The 15,676-nt window shown below is 39.6% G+C and overlaps 1 protein-coding gene across 1 annotated transcript; it reads left to right on the top strand.

The window, feature by feature from the left end:
- The first annotated feature begins 14 nt into the window (after nucleotides 1-14).
- Nucleotides 15-15,624, top strand: slc44a4 (solute carrier family 44 member 4). Its single transcript, XM_070845968.1, has 22 exons — nucleotides 15-141; nucleotides 4,557-4,605; nucleotides 4,808-4,881; nucleotides 6,679-6,757; nucleotides 6,875-6,974; nucleotides 7,075-7,206; nucleotides 7,398-7,458; nucleotides 7,669-7,789; nucleotides 8,421-8,504; nucleotides 8,795-8,907; nucleotides 9,403-9,525; nucleotides 10,229-10,328; nucleotides 10,591-10,683; nucleotides 11,115-11,217; nucleotides 11,450-11,709; nucleotides 12,084-12,178; nucleotides 12,652-12,755; nucleotides 13,028-13,101; nucleotides 13,269-13,339; nucleotides 14,040-14,134; nucleotides 14,264-14,348; nucleotides 14,476-15,624. Exons 1-22 carry the CDS (start codon nucleotides 102-104, stop codon nucleotides 14,592-14,594), a joined length of 2,175 nt encoding a protein of 724 aa, XP_070702069.1. The 5' UTR covers nucleotides 15-101; the 3' UTR covers nucleotides 14,595-15,624.
- The last annotated feature ends 52 nt before the right edge of the window (nucleotides 15,625-15,676 follow it).

Genomic DNA, 15,676 nt, shown 5'->3' with positions numbered 1-15,676 from the left:
CAGGCTTTTAACGCGCTTTTAGCGGACAGTTTGCCAAAGTTTTAAGCTTAGTCTGAGCGAAGGGAGTCTGGTTTTAGAGTCCCAGGAAGGAGAGGCGGAACATGGGTAAAAAACAGGAGACAAACCCGGACTCCGAGTATGGTGAGTCGGCAGAGCCCGTTACCTCAGACGGTCAAAATACATTAAAGATAACCAACTAACTACTTCTGGTTAATCATATTTAACTGTCATGTCCCATACTGAGATGTTCTTTAATGTTTGGCTGCAAGAAAAGTTTGTAATATTAATTTTATGAATTGATTTTTATGATTTACTCGTCCTTTAAACACGGACAGGTTTAATTAGAATCTTTAAGTCCAGCTGCAGGAGTTACACATTTCCTGTATCCATCTTCAGGCTTGTCTCTTCAGTCAGTCTCTAGGTTACAACTGTGTACCAACAATTAACTATAAACCTGCTTTAATGGTTAACAAGCAACTTATAAAATGTTGTCATAATTTACTCTATATAGGTGAGGCAAAACATCCCACAGACTTTAACTAAAGATGTTAAAACTATTTTTTTTTAAAGGGGGAGCTTTGAGTTGGCTCCAGAGAATCTCAAATACTTTAAAATAAGTGTTTTGTTTTATTCTGGTTTTAGTTTTTTGTCCTGTTAAATATCCTGTTTTTTTTTTTGAATAAGTAACTTTTTGGCTTCAAATGTTCCCCAGACTAGGACCATAACCTGTGAGGAGGGGTTTCATGCACACATTGCTTTAAATGAACCCCACTGTCAGCTGAGCACTTTCTTACAGTCAAATGTGAAGTCTGTTGTTGCTTTGTTACGGTTAAAATAATACTTATATGATAAAAGAGACTTAAGACTTAGTAGGTTTTAAAGACTATATTGCATAAAGAATCACATTCTTTGGAGGTGTAAATGTTGTCACCTGGTATTCTTACCTATTTAGACATTATACTGGTAAAATCTGGTTTATTAACTGCCCTTATGGTGTTGAAGCGGATAAGAAAATTGCAGCTGATGATCAGTTTTATTCAACGCAACACCCCACAAAACAACAACAGTGACAGAGAATGATGAAGACTGATTTGTTGCTTTGGGCTGTGACTATAATTATAGATTTTGGGGCTGCAGCTAACAATTTTCACTTTCAGTTAATCTGCCAATCATTTTCTTGATTAGTTGATGTATTATTTAGTCTAGAAAGTGTCAAACTAGTGAGAAATGTGCATCACAGTTTCTTTAAGTGGAAGTAAAATGTCTTCAAATGTCTTGTTTTGTCCGACTAAAAGCTAAAAATCCAAAAATATTCAGTTCACGTAAAAAAAAAACCCATGACAATCTTTGTTTTTTTCTTTAAAAACATGACCTATTTGATGAATCAGTTATTAAAGTAGTTGCTGATTAATTTTCTGTCATCATCTAGTCAATTTACTGTTTCAGCTGTAACCAATTAATCCACTAAATACTTCCTCTATTATTTGTTTGACCAACAACCCAGAAACCAAATGCAGGTTTTTTCATGAAACGATTATTCTGTCTATATTTATTTTCTGCTGATGAACCACTAGTTTCAGCTCTAATGTTGCTCATGTGTCCCCAGCAGGATCTTTGAATGGCCGGCTGAACAAAGCCAAGCTTCCCCCTCTGACAGGCAGAAGTATCATGTGCAGCGAAATCATTTTCTTCTGAGTTTTGCAAACAAAAGACACAGAAGATGAAGTCGGAGTAACTAAGATTTAAAAAAAAGTGCATGTGACTGTTTGATTTTCTGTCACGATGTGCTCAGCAGAGCTCTGCGTCCTGCATCCCTGTTTACTCTTTGTGCCTTTTGATACATCGCAGGAGTCACACTTCTATTGACAGTCTGGGAGGCTTTGCAAAGCTACAGTAAACAAACCCTCCCTGGATGTAAATAACCAATCGTATTTCACATCTCCTCAAATAACATCGGAGAATAAGATGCTGACAAAAGAGGCGACCACAAGTGTCAGAGCTGACACTTCACTGATCCAGGCATTACTGTAACAACTGAGCCTTTGTTCTCAAAAACAAAAACGTTTATCTGTAAATTAATGTTCATTGTCTGATTGTGGATCTGCTCCTGCTGCTGAGCTCACTAACTCAGACTGCCCGTTCAGTTTGGTTGTACAATATGTTTGGGTTTCCTCTTGTTTTGAGCGGTTACACATTTCAGAAGTCTTTCCTGTTGAGAAAAAGTCCTCGGCGTTTGGAAATGAGTCACTTGTAAGAGGTTGTTGCTGCAAATCATTGACCAGAGAGTTCATTAAAGCTGCTTGCTGAGGCAGCAGGGGGAAAAAATAAGGTCTGATTTTTAAAACACAAGCTAGTTAATATACAAAGCAAAGGGACCACTGGTGGGTTTGATTTAGAAATGCTGTGCATCGATGTTTAAAGTTCATTGCACAGAAATACTGGCTCATCTATGAAATGTTTATTCACAGAATAACTGTGACTCTGTTCTGAGTCACAGAACAGTTTCTTTAATCAAATCAGTCACACTTTACATGAATATGACATGAATACTCTCATATTTTACACTACTTTTTGAAGACTTTCTTTCCCCTGGGAGAGTTGTCCTGTGTTTACTGCAGGCAATTAATCTAGTTGTCATCTCTTTTTGCAGTAAAGGGTGAGGTTTGTACAATAAAGCACACAGTAATATATTTATTTATTCAACTTTTGGCATCCCTTCAGTCAGGTGACACACTTCTTTGATAAACATTGAATTTGTTGCCCCAAATGATTACTTCATGTTTTGATCCATTTTGTTGCCAAATTTGGGTGATAAAAAGTGAAATCAGAGCCCCGTCCCCTCATATGTATGTGTCACTCCTCTCCAGCCGAGGTCAAGTGATGCCCCCCAACCCATAAAGATGTCTTACATCTATCCTGTCTGAGGTTCAAGGTTTAAAGGTTTCCTCCAGCTTTTTACGAGGTTATAAAAGCTGAAAAATCCTTTTTTATAAGAGTCACACTGAGTCACACTGGGACATTTGACTCTAAACACACAGCAGTATCCTAGCAGAACTGAAATCTGACACTCACAGCAGTACGAGAGGCCGATGAACAGGTTCCTTCACTGAGTCAATTTTATTTTGGCAGACTGAGTCATTTTTCTTACTGAACCACAAATGAAGGTTCAGGAAACGGCTGACGAGGTATATTCAGAGGCCCTGATGGGGACACTGATGTGTGGTCCGTCCACACACTCACTTGTCTTTGTGCGGCTGTCATTGGCGCGCACACACACACACACACACACACTTGTTATTTACATGTGATCCATATCAGGTGTTATTGTATTGTAGGAATTTATTTTAGAGGAGAACCAGTCTCTTCTAACACGTGGAAGATTAGTTAGATTTTATCCCTGATCCATGGATATTTGTAATATTCTCTTGGCCTCTGAATGTGTATTCATCCCTTTATTTTTGCTTAAGTCATTCAAATATCCGTCCTGGGGACCAATTACAGTAACACAACATGGTATTTGCATGTGGAAATCTGACAAATAACCAAACCATTCTTATCACCAAAGATCCATCAGGCTGTTCAGGCTCTTCGTCACGATCTTTTAGCCCCATTAGTTTTTGCAAAGTGCAAATTCTCCTTTGCTGATATTTGAAGTATTTTAAACCTGACACCTGCCAGAAGGTGTCTGCATGGTCTTATGATCGAACTCTCCAAGCGTGCTTTTCCTGCCCGACAGGATAATGAAAGAGAGCCAGACTGATGCTTATGGATTTGACTGTCATGACAGGAAATGTTTTCGGTCTGGATCTCCTCAAACAAGTTTTCAGATGGTTGATATTAACCTTTTAAATTGATATTATGTCTGCGACTCTGCCTCTTCCAAAAGCCATACTCTGAATTCAAATTCTATCCAAATGACTCTGAGCTGCTAGAGTCAACGCTGCGCCCCAGCTGGGATCCTTTCCTCTTTACTCTCCTCGCTGTGATCGCACATTAAGTAACTAACATGAACCAACGACTCTTTAGTTTGTATAGGAAGCAGCTTGTTATGTGAGCTAGAAACAACACCCGCTGGATTTACTTATTTGTTTTTACTGACAGTCTGTCTGTTCCAGGAAACAACAATGAGACATTTCTTTCCCATAATACAGTCACTTCTGTTACATTATATCACCTGTGAGCAGCGAACCCATAAAATTATCTTTAAATGTTTTACATTCACTCGCACTGTTATTTATTAACTCTAAGAAAAGCTTTTTTAGGGACACGGATATAAATTCTAAAGTAGGGCACCGGAGAGTGCTGGTGAAAATGAACAAACGAACCGTTCCTGTTTTTTATACACACCATCTTCCTCATATTTCCACAAGCAGAGTGCACACAGATTTAATCAGTTGTGCATTTCCTTGAGGTGGAATTGCAGGTGTGAATAATAAACGAATGCGTCCTTGACAGAAACCAAACAAGGAAGTTGCAGCTTAACGTTACACAATGACTGTGCCAGACAGTAAAGATTATTGTATGGGTGGGAATTTAATGCTGTTTTCTTTTCCCAGGAGAAGCTGCTCAGTTTGACCCAGCGTTTAAAGGACCCATTAAGAAAAGGTGAATCTGTCTCATCAGCTGCTGGCTGTTTCCACACTCATTTAATCCCCTAAATCCTCCGTGTGGCTGTTTTCAAAGCTGACCTTGTGTTCGCTGAGTCTCTGTTGACTGATGGAATCACATTTGTCACCCCCAAGGCAAAGCTCAGTCTGCTCACTTTAACCTGTTGCTGTCTTTCTCTCTCTCTCTCTCTCTTCATCAGAGGGTGCACTGATATAATCTGCTGTATCCTGTTCATGGCAGTCATCCTCGGCTACTTAGCAGTCGGGGCTTTAGGTGAGAGTAACCTGACGACACCAACACCGGCTCTTCAATCAGCCCCATCCTCACTGATATCAGTCATTGTTTTGTTTTCCACCATCCCTCTCTTCTTCTCCCTCTCTTTCACTCTCTCTGGGAACATGGATACCACTCTCGGATCTGTAAATTCAATATGAAGATACAGCTTGTTATCTAGAGGAGCTTGTCTGGTCTTGGCCACATTGAATTATGCGTGATCCCCTGTCCCCTGTTGCCGATCACTCATGTAGTGTGCAAACCACATCAAGAACTAGATCAGAACTAAACTAGCTGATGCCCCTGTGTTAAAATAGTCAGCTACTGGCTCCAGCTGCATATTCAATGTTCAGACATGAGAGTGGTATCAATCTGCCATCTATCTCTCAGAAAAATGTTGAACCTTTACTTTAGCGTAACAGTTCCCTACATGGCCCAAGATATCCCAACGCAGGGAAAGGTCCTCACAAAGACCTTGTTAGATCTTACATTAACTAAAGTTTATGCGAAAAGTCTGCAGACGATTGAAATAACACTACAGTAGCAGAGTTTCATAAAGATGTTGCTCCATTAAAACCTCAGACTTTGACTGTTTGTGGGTTTCCTTTTTGACATTACAGTGTGTTTTCTTGCTCCACACTGGAGCTCATCAGACTCATCACCCTAAATCCCTCCATTTTTATGCTGTTTGTACTTATAGTCACTGCTTTTACAGTACATCTCGAGTATTTCCTTATACCCTGCAAGAATTCAATGCGGTTAATGGTGGCAGAACTAACATGATGATTTCGATGTTTATCAGGGAATTGAATAATTGTTTTTTTTAGCATATACGTATCTTACTTTTGTTTTTCCATTTCTTTGTTTCATTTCTTAATCCTTGTACTTATCATCAAAAGAAAAATGATACGTGGATTTTATATTTTGAGTATTACTTTTAATGTGTACAAGAACGAACAGCTAATTTCAATGTTAACATCCCGTCAGCTGCCCTTTATTGCCCTGTCGTCAAACTCATTCCAGCACTCAGGGTCCTCTGTCTTATCTAGAATCAACAGAGAGGCCTGATAGGTAACACAGTCACCTCATGTGAGTCAGCACCTCAATGTGTCCCAAATTGTTGGCTTTTCCTTCATTGGAGGCAGGTCAAAACCATCGGTTGGCTATGGTGGATTCATTGCAGTAAAGCTAGTGAAGGGAAAGTACTGGCCAGTGTTGATACCACTAAATATTTTACTTCTACATAGATGATATATGAGAAACAGTGGTGATGGTCACAATAGTGAAGGAATTTACCACCTGTAGTCTGTGTGTGTGTGTGTTGAGCTAAGATCTCTCGCTCAAAATAAGTGCATTCAAACGAAACTCCTTCGAACTAGAGGGATATTCATCAATCAAGAATGTGCCTCCTGTCAGACTGCTGTGCCCTCTTGTGGTTAGGACTGAAATACTCCTTTAAGTGCTGGTGTCACACCAAATTCTGTGACCTAGATAGGACATTTTAGCTATACTGTCACTGCAAATGTTCCTATGCTATTGCACACATCATTTTTATTTTGACAGGAGCTAACAAAAACTAGAATCTCAGTCTTAGACACATTTGCAGGGGTAACATAGCTAACACTTCTGATGACTCTGATGAATGATAGAATTTAGTGCTGTCATGCATTAGTACCATTGGTCAGTGCCAAATAGTAAGAGAACTTAATGGCAGGACTAACTTGTCGTTACCTTTTACGTCATTGGCTTTTCTTCTAATCTCAGTTTTAATGTGTGTTTGTTTTCTTTTTCTATCAGCATGGCTCTATGGAGATCCAAGACACGTTCTTTATGCGAGAAACTCAACTGGATGGTTCTGTGGCACTGGGGCCAATCAGTAATTTTAATCTCTCTCTCACCTTTTCATACTACATTTACATGAATTAGATATAATAAATATGCTTTTGACTGATACACAATCAAAGTAACTTTCTCTCTGTCTTCCCCCTCTCAGAGACCGACCCAACTTGTTCTACTTTAACATTCTCAAATGTGCCTCCTCTGTCAATGTTATGGCAACTGCTCTTAATGGTTTTCAGTGTCCAACCACACAGGTAGAGAAGGCTGCTTGATTTTCTTGTTGCCAATGACACCCGACCATTTACTGCACTCTCCCAGTGTCCTAGAAATAATGTGTTTTTTCACTATCTATAGGTGTGCGTGGAAAGCTGTCCCACTCAGTTCTGGGCTGTTGATGTATTGTCATATCTCCCAAATATAAAGCCTGCAGACGTTTTCAATCAGAGCCTCTGTGTGCCTTCCATCAACCTGGAAAATACTAAGCTGGTGAGGCCCATGTTGTCACCAACTCTGTGTGTCTTCCGGCTCTCAAATGCACCATTTTTTTATGATTTCTTTTGCTCATGGAAGCATTTTGGCACCAGATGATTTACATTTAAATCTGCAAAATTAACCAGACGCTTTTATCTATTCACATGTGATTCATTCTTTTATCCCATGATGTTTTCTTCCCTTAGAGTGTTCAAGAAATCGTGGACAAGGAGCTGTGTCCTTTCTTCTACATGCCCACAACCCCTGGTAAGCAGAATCGCTTTTACACACTATATTGTATTCATTTTGGTCCCACGATACGTCAGCACTGTAGTAGAGGTTTATTCAGAACAGGAGCTATGCCGCTAGTTTTTGTTTATTTCCATGTATAGTCAATAGATGATGGCTTGTGATGCAAAGTAAATTATTTATTAATCCATTTCTTGTATCCATTTTTGATATTTTCGCTACTGTTAGTGCTAGGGAGATGTCTGCCCAATATCTTAGCACTGGGGAGGATCCCTTCAGACTTTTCCAACGTTCCCGGCTTACCCTCGTCAGTCAATGACACAGTCAGCATAATCAAGAATGGCACCGGGTAAGAGGCAGCAGATTCCTGACCTCATCATGTGTTGATTAAAATCACGGATAATTGCAATATAAAGACTCTCTCTCACTCTCTCACTCACACACGCACATCCACACACATATATACTTTAATAACCCTGTTTATTTCTCCACTCCATCACCAGCACAGGGTCGGTGGCTTTGTGAGTTTTTGTGTTGATGCTTTAGTGTAGCAGCTGGCAGTACTTCGTATGAAACGCTCTCTCGGGACTTGTAGAGTTAGAGCATTTGTTTTCTTAAAATGTCCAGTCTCTCTCTTTCTACGCCGAGTGTCTGGGGTTATCTGTATCTTTTTAGTCATGCTTTATTTGTGTCTCATGAGAGATGTAGTGGTGAGAAAATTTTAAAAAACTATTTCACTGAGTAGCTGCTGTTTACTCGTCGATTGAAAGTGGTACTGAATTCAACTTTTCTTCACCACTACATTACTTTTAGTGACGAGCTTTAAATACATGTGTTGAATCTGTTAGTTTTGTTTGTTTTATAAGCATAGTTTACTCTCTCTTCAGTGTTTCTGTTTTATCTGGTGCTTTTGCTTTTCACTTTAACTGTTTGAAAGAACTGTAACCAATACAGCTTGTCCTTCCTTTTGTGTTCATTAGGGACCTTGTGAATGGCTTCAATGCCAGAGAGATTGGTGTCCGAATCTTTGAGGATTTTGCGTCGTCATGGCAGTGGATCCTCGTGTGAGTTGCCTTGCAGAACTACAACACACACGTACACACAAATGCTGCCACCTATTTGCAGACACACCAAGTTGTTTGATGTCGTATTGTGATGTGCAGTACGGAGCATGGGCTAGTTATTCAGACATATTTCTAGATCGCAGATTACAATGTTCAATTGTTTCACACCACGTGAACATTTTGTATGTCTTACATATTACATTTAAATATTAACAGTGATTTTGTATGCTCTCTCTTTTTGTTTTCCTCATAAATGTTTCACCCCCTCCCGCCCACCTCTCCCCTCTCAGTGGGCTGCTGATAGCCATGGTGATCAGTTTGCTGTTCCTGTTGCTGCTGAGGTTCACTGCTCCAGTCATGGTGTGGGTGCTCATCATAGGAGTCCTGGGTGCTGGGGCATACGGTAAACTCTCACCTGGGTTTTAAGGCAAACACTGTTTTCCATTCGTAGAATTTTTATGCGTCTTGCCCATAAAAAATGCAATCCCTGAAAATCCCTGAAAAGATTTTTATAAATATTGATATGTGTACTATTTCTCCCATTGCTCTCTGCTTGGAAATTCAGTTGCACATGGGGAGGAGAAGGTCTGCATGTTGCATGGTTATATTTTGTGGATAAATAACTTTCCTTTAGTTTGGTTGTGAATGCAACTCTATTTGGCAGCCGACTCTCCAACATTACCAGAGATTAATTCGGCACCTGTGCTGCAGGAAAACAGGTGCAGAATTGAGCAGAATCTTTTTTCTCTTTAATGAGAAGGTGCTGCTGACCCTGTGTTTAACTTCACTTACTAACAGGGGGATCTCAAAAGTTATAGATATATGAATTAGTCAATATGGGCAGTTTATTTGTTATGGTTATATGTTCCTAGTGTCCTCTGGGTTGTTTCTCTTGCAGGTATTTGGCACTGCTACTGGGAGTATGATAACTACAAGCAAGCCGCTGCTTCCATCACTGACATTGGTTTCACCACCAACTTTAATGTCTACCTGCAAGTCCAAGAGACCTGGCTGGCCTTCTGTGAGTCTCATCAAAGTGCTTTTGATCTTATTGGACTTGACCATGTGCTATTTCTGCCTCGTTAAATATTTCTCACAGTGGGTGCAGGGATACATTTTTATCTCTTAACTTTGCTCAGTGGCTTATTGACATTTTGCAGGGATAGTCACATACAGAAGGTCGAACTGCATTTGCAATGTTCCAACCAAGCAGCTTTTACTCAGACTCACACCAGTAAAAGGGAAATGGAGGGTATGAAATGGAAATAACCAATGACATCGTAATTGCCAATGTCATTGTTGGTATACACACGAGTCACATGTCATGTTTACAACACATCATGATTCATGACATTGTAAAATGCTTCCGATAAAAGATGACCCAGATTTAAGGGTTATAGCTCGCTAGAGCTGTTAATGAAGCTCACACTGGATATTTTCATTTTTGTTCACATTTTTAAGCTATGCTAAGGTAACAGATGATTATTCAACTTTTTCACTCTTTCAAGGCAAATTTTATAACAAAAAGTCACAGAAAGGAGAGAGAGGAATGGTGTATGCAGTAGTGTGTGTTTGTTGCTTGACATGGGAAGAGGATATGAGTGTGTGTGTGGGGGGGGGGGGGTATGCATTTGTCATGCTCATGTATGGCATAGGATGAATACATAAGGTCCTCTGGAGGCTTTTCATACTTTTCTTGCTCTCCTCGTCTCATCCGCCCTCAGTGATAATCATATCTGTGGCAGAGGCGATCATCCTCCTCACCATCATCTTCCTGCGGACCAGAATCCTCATAGCCATCGCCCTCATCCAGGAGTCCAGCAAGTGAGTCAAGATGTCACACAGTAAATCATAGTTCTCAGGGTTTACTCACTTTTAACTTTAAACTAAAGGCTCTTAATGGTTCTTACTCATAAGGGATTTTATTTAAAGGTGCATTGATTAATGTTAATTAATTTTAGGACATTTTTCTGAAATCAAACTCTAGTGTCACCAGTAAACCTTTTTGTCATACTGTGAAGAGGCCTTGGTAGATTTTACACAGTCTATTGTATAACCTTATGATGAGTGTATCCATTGTCCGCAGGGCGATCAGTCACATGATGACCTCTCTGGTGTACCCTCTGGTCACCTTTGTTCTTCTGCTGGTGTGCGTTGCTTACTGGGGTGCTACTGCTTTGTATCCTTTTATTTTGTTCATGTGTGTTTGTATCTACAGTGGGATCTGTGAGACCACATCTAAAATATGGAATTTTTTCACGTAAACCTGGAAATGATCAGAAAGTTAAAGGATTCAGAAACACTGGAAAACACAAGATGTGATGACATGTAAAACAAAGAAGAAATATTTAAGACAAAGGCGTTAAGTTAATCCCACATTAATGTTAATGCCACAAATGTACTCTGGAATATTTCTTCTTCATTTTACATGTCTTAATGTCTTGTGTTTTTGAATGTTTCTGAATACTTTCTCATTAAAGTAAAGATATCCCAGTAAAGATATTAACAATTTTCAGTGTGGTCTTAGACTTTTGGACACACCGTTTACCAAGTTTTACACCACAGTCACTTCTACAGTTCAGGGTTCTTCTCTTAAACTGATGTTTGTAGATATTTGGCCACTTCAGGAACCCCAATCTACAGAGTGGTGGCCCTCAACTCCACTGCAGAAGACTGTAAGAGTATCAATGGCTCAGTGGACTGTGACCCTAAGGTGAGTGGGCAGAATGGGAACCTAGTGTGGATAAAAATGTATAAACTAGAGTGAAACTTCCTCACATTTTTCCCTTTGGTTGAATAAGCCAGTAGAACAAATTTGGCTGTCAAATCACCAGGAGACAACTGTAATTTGGTGGCTGAACATAAAATATTTTTGAATTAATGGCTGATCTGACGACTGGAGTAAAAAGCCATTCCTATCCCATTCTCCCATCTCCTCCTCTTAGAACTTCAACTCATCACATTATCCAGACTGCTCCTTCACCAGCTGCATCTTTATCAAATACAACGACGAGGGTCTCTTCCAGAGGAACCTCTTCAACCTGCAGATCTACAACGTGGTGGCTTTCCTCTGGTGTGTCAACTTCGTCATTGCCTTGGGGCAGTGCACGCTGGCAGGGGCCTTTGCCTCCTACTACTGGGCCTTCACCAAACCAGACGATATCCCCATGTTCCCCCTGTCTGCTAGCTTCATGCGTGCACTCAGGTAGGTCAGTGAGCTGCTCTCATATCTGTGAAATCCCAAATAAGTGAGTGCTTGCAGTCCCAAAGGATACCTTTCTTGATTTCTGTTGTCCAGCACTGCTAGTGACGTGTTCACACTATGACAGGATGTACTGGCTGGCTGCAGTTCCCTCTCTGGCCTCTAGAGAGCGGAATAGACCTACATATAACAGTTTGGGGAGGCAGACCTCAGCTACTGACTAATGAAGACTAGGTTTTTTGACCAGCCATGTTGACTCTAATAGACATTTTTCATTCGACTTGAAAATGATGCACGATTTGGGATTCACTTGCTACTGTAGAATGATTTTAGATACACAAATAACCAGTGAGACATTATAATTTTTTACATTTCAGGTACCATGTGGGCTCGTTGGCATTTGGAGCTTTGATCCTGACCCTGGTGCAGATAGTGAGGATCATTCTGGAGTACATTGACCACAAAACAAGATGTAAGGCTGACGAACCCTCATCTCACTGTCTCGTTACCCTAAAAAAAGACACTAAACATTTCCTTATCTGCTTGGTTTATTTTTGCTCCTCAGAGTAAGTTGTAGTAGTATCTTAAACATGGTAAATCTACATAGTTGAGTACATAGTTTAGTGATGAAAGGTGTTTGGTTCCAAATGACTGGTAGGTACAAAAGTTTTGGAACTGCTCCAGTACTGTGTCCAGTAAGTGTTTTTTTTGCCACTGACAGTAGCAGCTGCCATCTGAGGCGATCTATAGGACATTTGTACCTACCAGTCATTTTAAACCCCAAATAGGTAAAAAGAATAAGGCAGAGGTTTAAAAATACTGAAGTTATCCTCTAAACCCCTGATCTCAAAATCTGCTGATTTGGGCTTAGGGTTTTGTGGAAACATGTTTTTACGAAAAGAGACTGCGTTGGACATTAAACTGGTTTCGGCTTTTTGTTCCCAGCGGCGCAGAATCCAGTTGCGCGCTTCATAATGTGTTGCATGAAATGCTGTTTCTGGTGTCTCGAGAAGTTCATCAAGTTCCTCAACAGGAACGCTTACATCATGGTGAGCACAACATACTATAGTACAGTTTGGTCCCTCATGTGTTAATTTATTGTGGTGATAATTAACATTTGTGTAGCTCTCACCTTAAATCACAAATCAAAATACTATCAAAAGAGAAAATAGTCCCTTTTCTGCTGACTCTATATATATACAATGTCACCATCACTAAACTCTGTCAGATTTTTTAAATGTGGGATATCATTCTTATCTTTTATTTTTTTATGTAGACCATTTCATTGTCCTAAAAGAACGTGGTTTTGCTTTCTTGACAGATTGCCATTTATGGGAAAAGCTTCTGTGTCTCAGCCAAAAATGCTTTCATGCTGCTCATGAGAAATGTAGTAAGGTTTGTACTGAAGTCAAGTTTCCATACTCTAAAGGAGTTTTAGTCTGTGTTTCAGGGCTGACTGGCCACACGTTGTCTGACCTGTCCATACTGTGAATACATTCGCATGTGTTTGAGGGAATCGGTTAATAGTGTCGTGTTTGTGACTCCGACTGTGTCCCCCTCAGGGTCGTGGTGCTCGATAAAGTGACAGACCTGCTGTTGTTCTTTGGGAAGCTCCTAGTGGTCGGAGGAGTGGGTAAGGACTCAGAAAATAGGGTCGGAGCAGTGTTTCAGGGCTAGTTAACTCTACATTTATACACTCTAAACAGACTCCTGAGGGAAATATCCAACTCTGTCTGTTTTTTTGGTGCTGAGCAGGGAGTGCACAGTGGGTTTATCAAGGTTTTTTTTCCTGCAAATAGCTGGCTGCCGTCTCTGGACACATAGTTTATGAGAGTGGGGAAGAACTAAACAACAACAATTGCCTGAAAGACACTAAAAGGAGGAGAACTGACGTAGTGATAGCTCCCTGTGGGCTCATCACTGAGCGACCCCTTTCACACAAATTTCAGTATCTGTTCCCAAAGATAGATTGGAATAGCTGACCTGAAGAACATAGAACATAGATGGGAGAATTCACGTGCCCTTTTCTTAATTATTTTATTTCTTATCTGTTAATTTTATCCAGCATTTTATCTCTTACTTTTTGCCATTTAATATTTGTTGACTGTGATTTAGTATTAGATTGGTCTGTTAAAGAGAACGTAAAGTCCTTCAGGTTGTTTTTTGTTCTCTCCATTTATCAAAAATATTATCAGTTGCCACATAATAGAACAAGAGAAAAAACAACAACAGAGGACAAATAAATGAATAATGATGTGTTGTTAATCCAGTGAAGCTCACAAAGGATTCATATTAATGAATCAGAAGATACTGATACCTTAATCTTTTTCCAGGCGTCTTGTCCTTCTTCTTCTTCTCTGGGCGAATTTTGCTGCCAGGCAACACCTTCCGCTCTGAAACCCTCAACTACTATTGGATGCCAATTATTGTAAGTTACACATTGTCTTTGTTTTTGATACTCCTCATTCAGATACATCAAACTAAATCAAGTTTAATCTAAATCTAATCTTTATATTGCCTCGCTTTTTCCTCCAAATCTGTTGTTGTTTTTTTGTAGACGGTTGTGTTTGGTAGCTATCTCATAGCTCAGGGATTCTTCAGTGTGTACAACATGTGCGTCGACACACTCTTCCTCTGCTTCCGTAAGTACATACAAGTTGTTTACAAAAACAAGATTTTAGAATATGCAATATAATTTCGACTTCAATAATACAACAATAACACCGGCCTCTTTGATCACTTCTGTCATTGTGGCTCTTCCACTCACAGTGGAGGACTTGGAGCGAAATGATGGGTCGCTACAGAAGCCGTACTTCATGTCCAAAAACCTCATGAAGATCCTCAACAAATCCAACAAAGCACCAAAAAAGGGTAAAGTGAAGGACTGACGATCATTTCAGCTCCCGAGTTCATGAAACCACACAAATGTTGGGTCAAAGATTTTCAGGATCTCTTTATCTGCATCTTTTTTAAAATGCCATGTTTCTCCAAATAAGTTTACCAAAACCAATTTGCTGATTTTGCACGTTTTAATGATTATGTTTTTATTGTGTATGCGCATATGTAGTATTACTGACTGTGTGTATGAAAGGACCGAGCATGTGAGTGAGGTTTTGAGTTGCGGACTATCCGACATGACATATTTCATTTTGATTTGGCTCATAATGACCCAAAGTCCCAATATGTTTCTCTTTAACATTAATGCTGGACAACATTTCTGCTCTGGACAGTTTTGACTCGTTTATCCATTGGCAGTTAATCCTGTTAAATGGCTTTCAAAGCAAATAAGAGTTTATTTTTTTCTATTTGCTGAAAAGTTTTTATAGACAAATTCTAAGATGTGATTTCTTCAAATGGAGCAAAAAAAATTACAATTGCAAAAAAAGATGTTTTTGTGTACATTATATTTTAGGTTTTATTTGTAAAAAGGTCATTTTATAAATACAAAATCATGACCATAAAGTTGATTAAATTAAAAATATTATGTTATAAAGTTGTAAATATGACTGTATATCACCACACGTGTGCCAGTCATCCTCCGTGTTTGGATGCCATCAACCTACGTTTGATCCTGATGAAACTGTCACTGTTTTCACTGTTTCTCACTAAGCTCTCCAGCACATGCTGCAGGGACACAGTAGGTAAACTTTATATCTGATGTCTGGCTGCTCCAACAAACATTTGAAGTACAACACAGATGGTTCTTAACTTTAGTTTCCACATTTATCAAGTGTGGAAAAACCTGCCACAACGTCTCAATCTAGAGAAAATCCTTTTCACTTTTGTCTTCAAGGACTCCACACTGAGATGTCGTGTCAGCTGAAAGGCACACACGGCTGTTAATGATTGGACATGTTAACTAGTGGAGCCACTTGAGTGGATTAATGTTTGACCACCGTTATTTATTATTTTCTCAATTAACAGATTCATCATTTGTTCATTGAAATGTGAGGAAACAGTAAAAAATTAT

The sequence above is a fragment of the Pempheris klunzingeri genome, chromosome 16, assembly GCF_042242105.1.
Source record: "Pempheris klunzingeri isolate RE-2024b chromosome 16, fPemKlu1.hap1, whole genome shotgun sequence".
Classification (NCBI taxonomy): Eukaryota; Metazoa; Chordata; class Actinopteri; order Acropomatiformes; family Pempheridae; genus Pempheris; species Pempheris klunzingeri.
Note: the sequence above shows the minus strand (reverse complement) of the source record. Positions and strands in the feature narration are given on the sequence as shown.

Excerpts from the sequence above, each read along its gene's own strand:
- slc44a4 (XM_070845968.1), top strand. The coding sequence starts at position 102 with ATGGGTAAAAAACAGGAGACAAACCCGGACTCCGAGTATG. Across the intron at positions 6,975-7,074 it reads TTCAGTGTCCAACCACACAG|GTGTGCGTGGAAAGCTGTCC; the intron begins GTAGAGAAGGCT and ends CACTATCTATAG. Across the intron at positions 13,340-14,039 it reads CCTAGTGGTCGGAGGAGTGG|GCGTCTTGTCCTTCTTCTTC; the intron begins GTAAGGACTCAG and ends ATCTTTTTCCAG.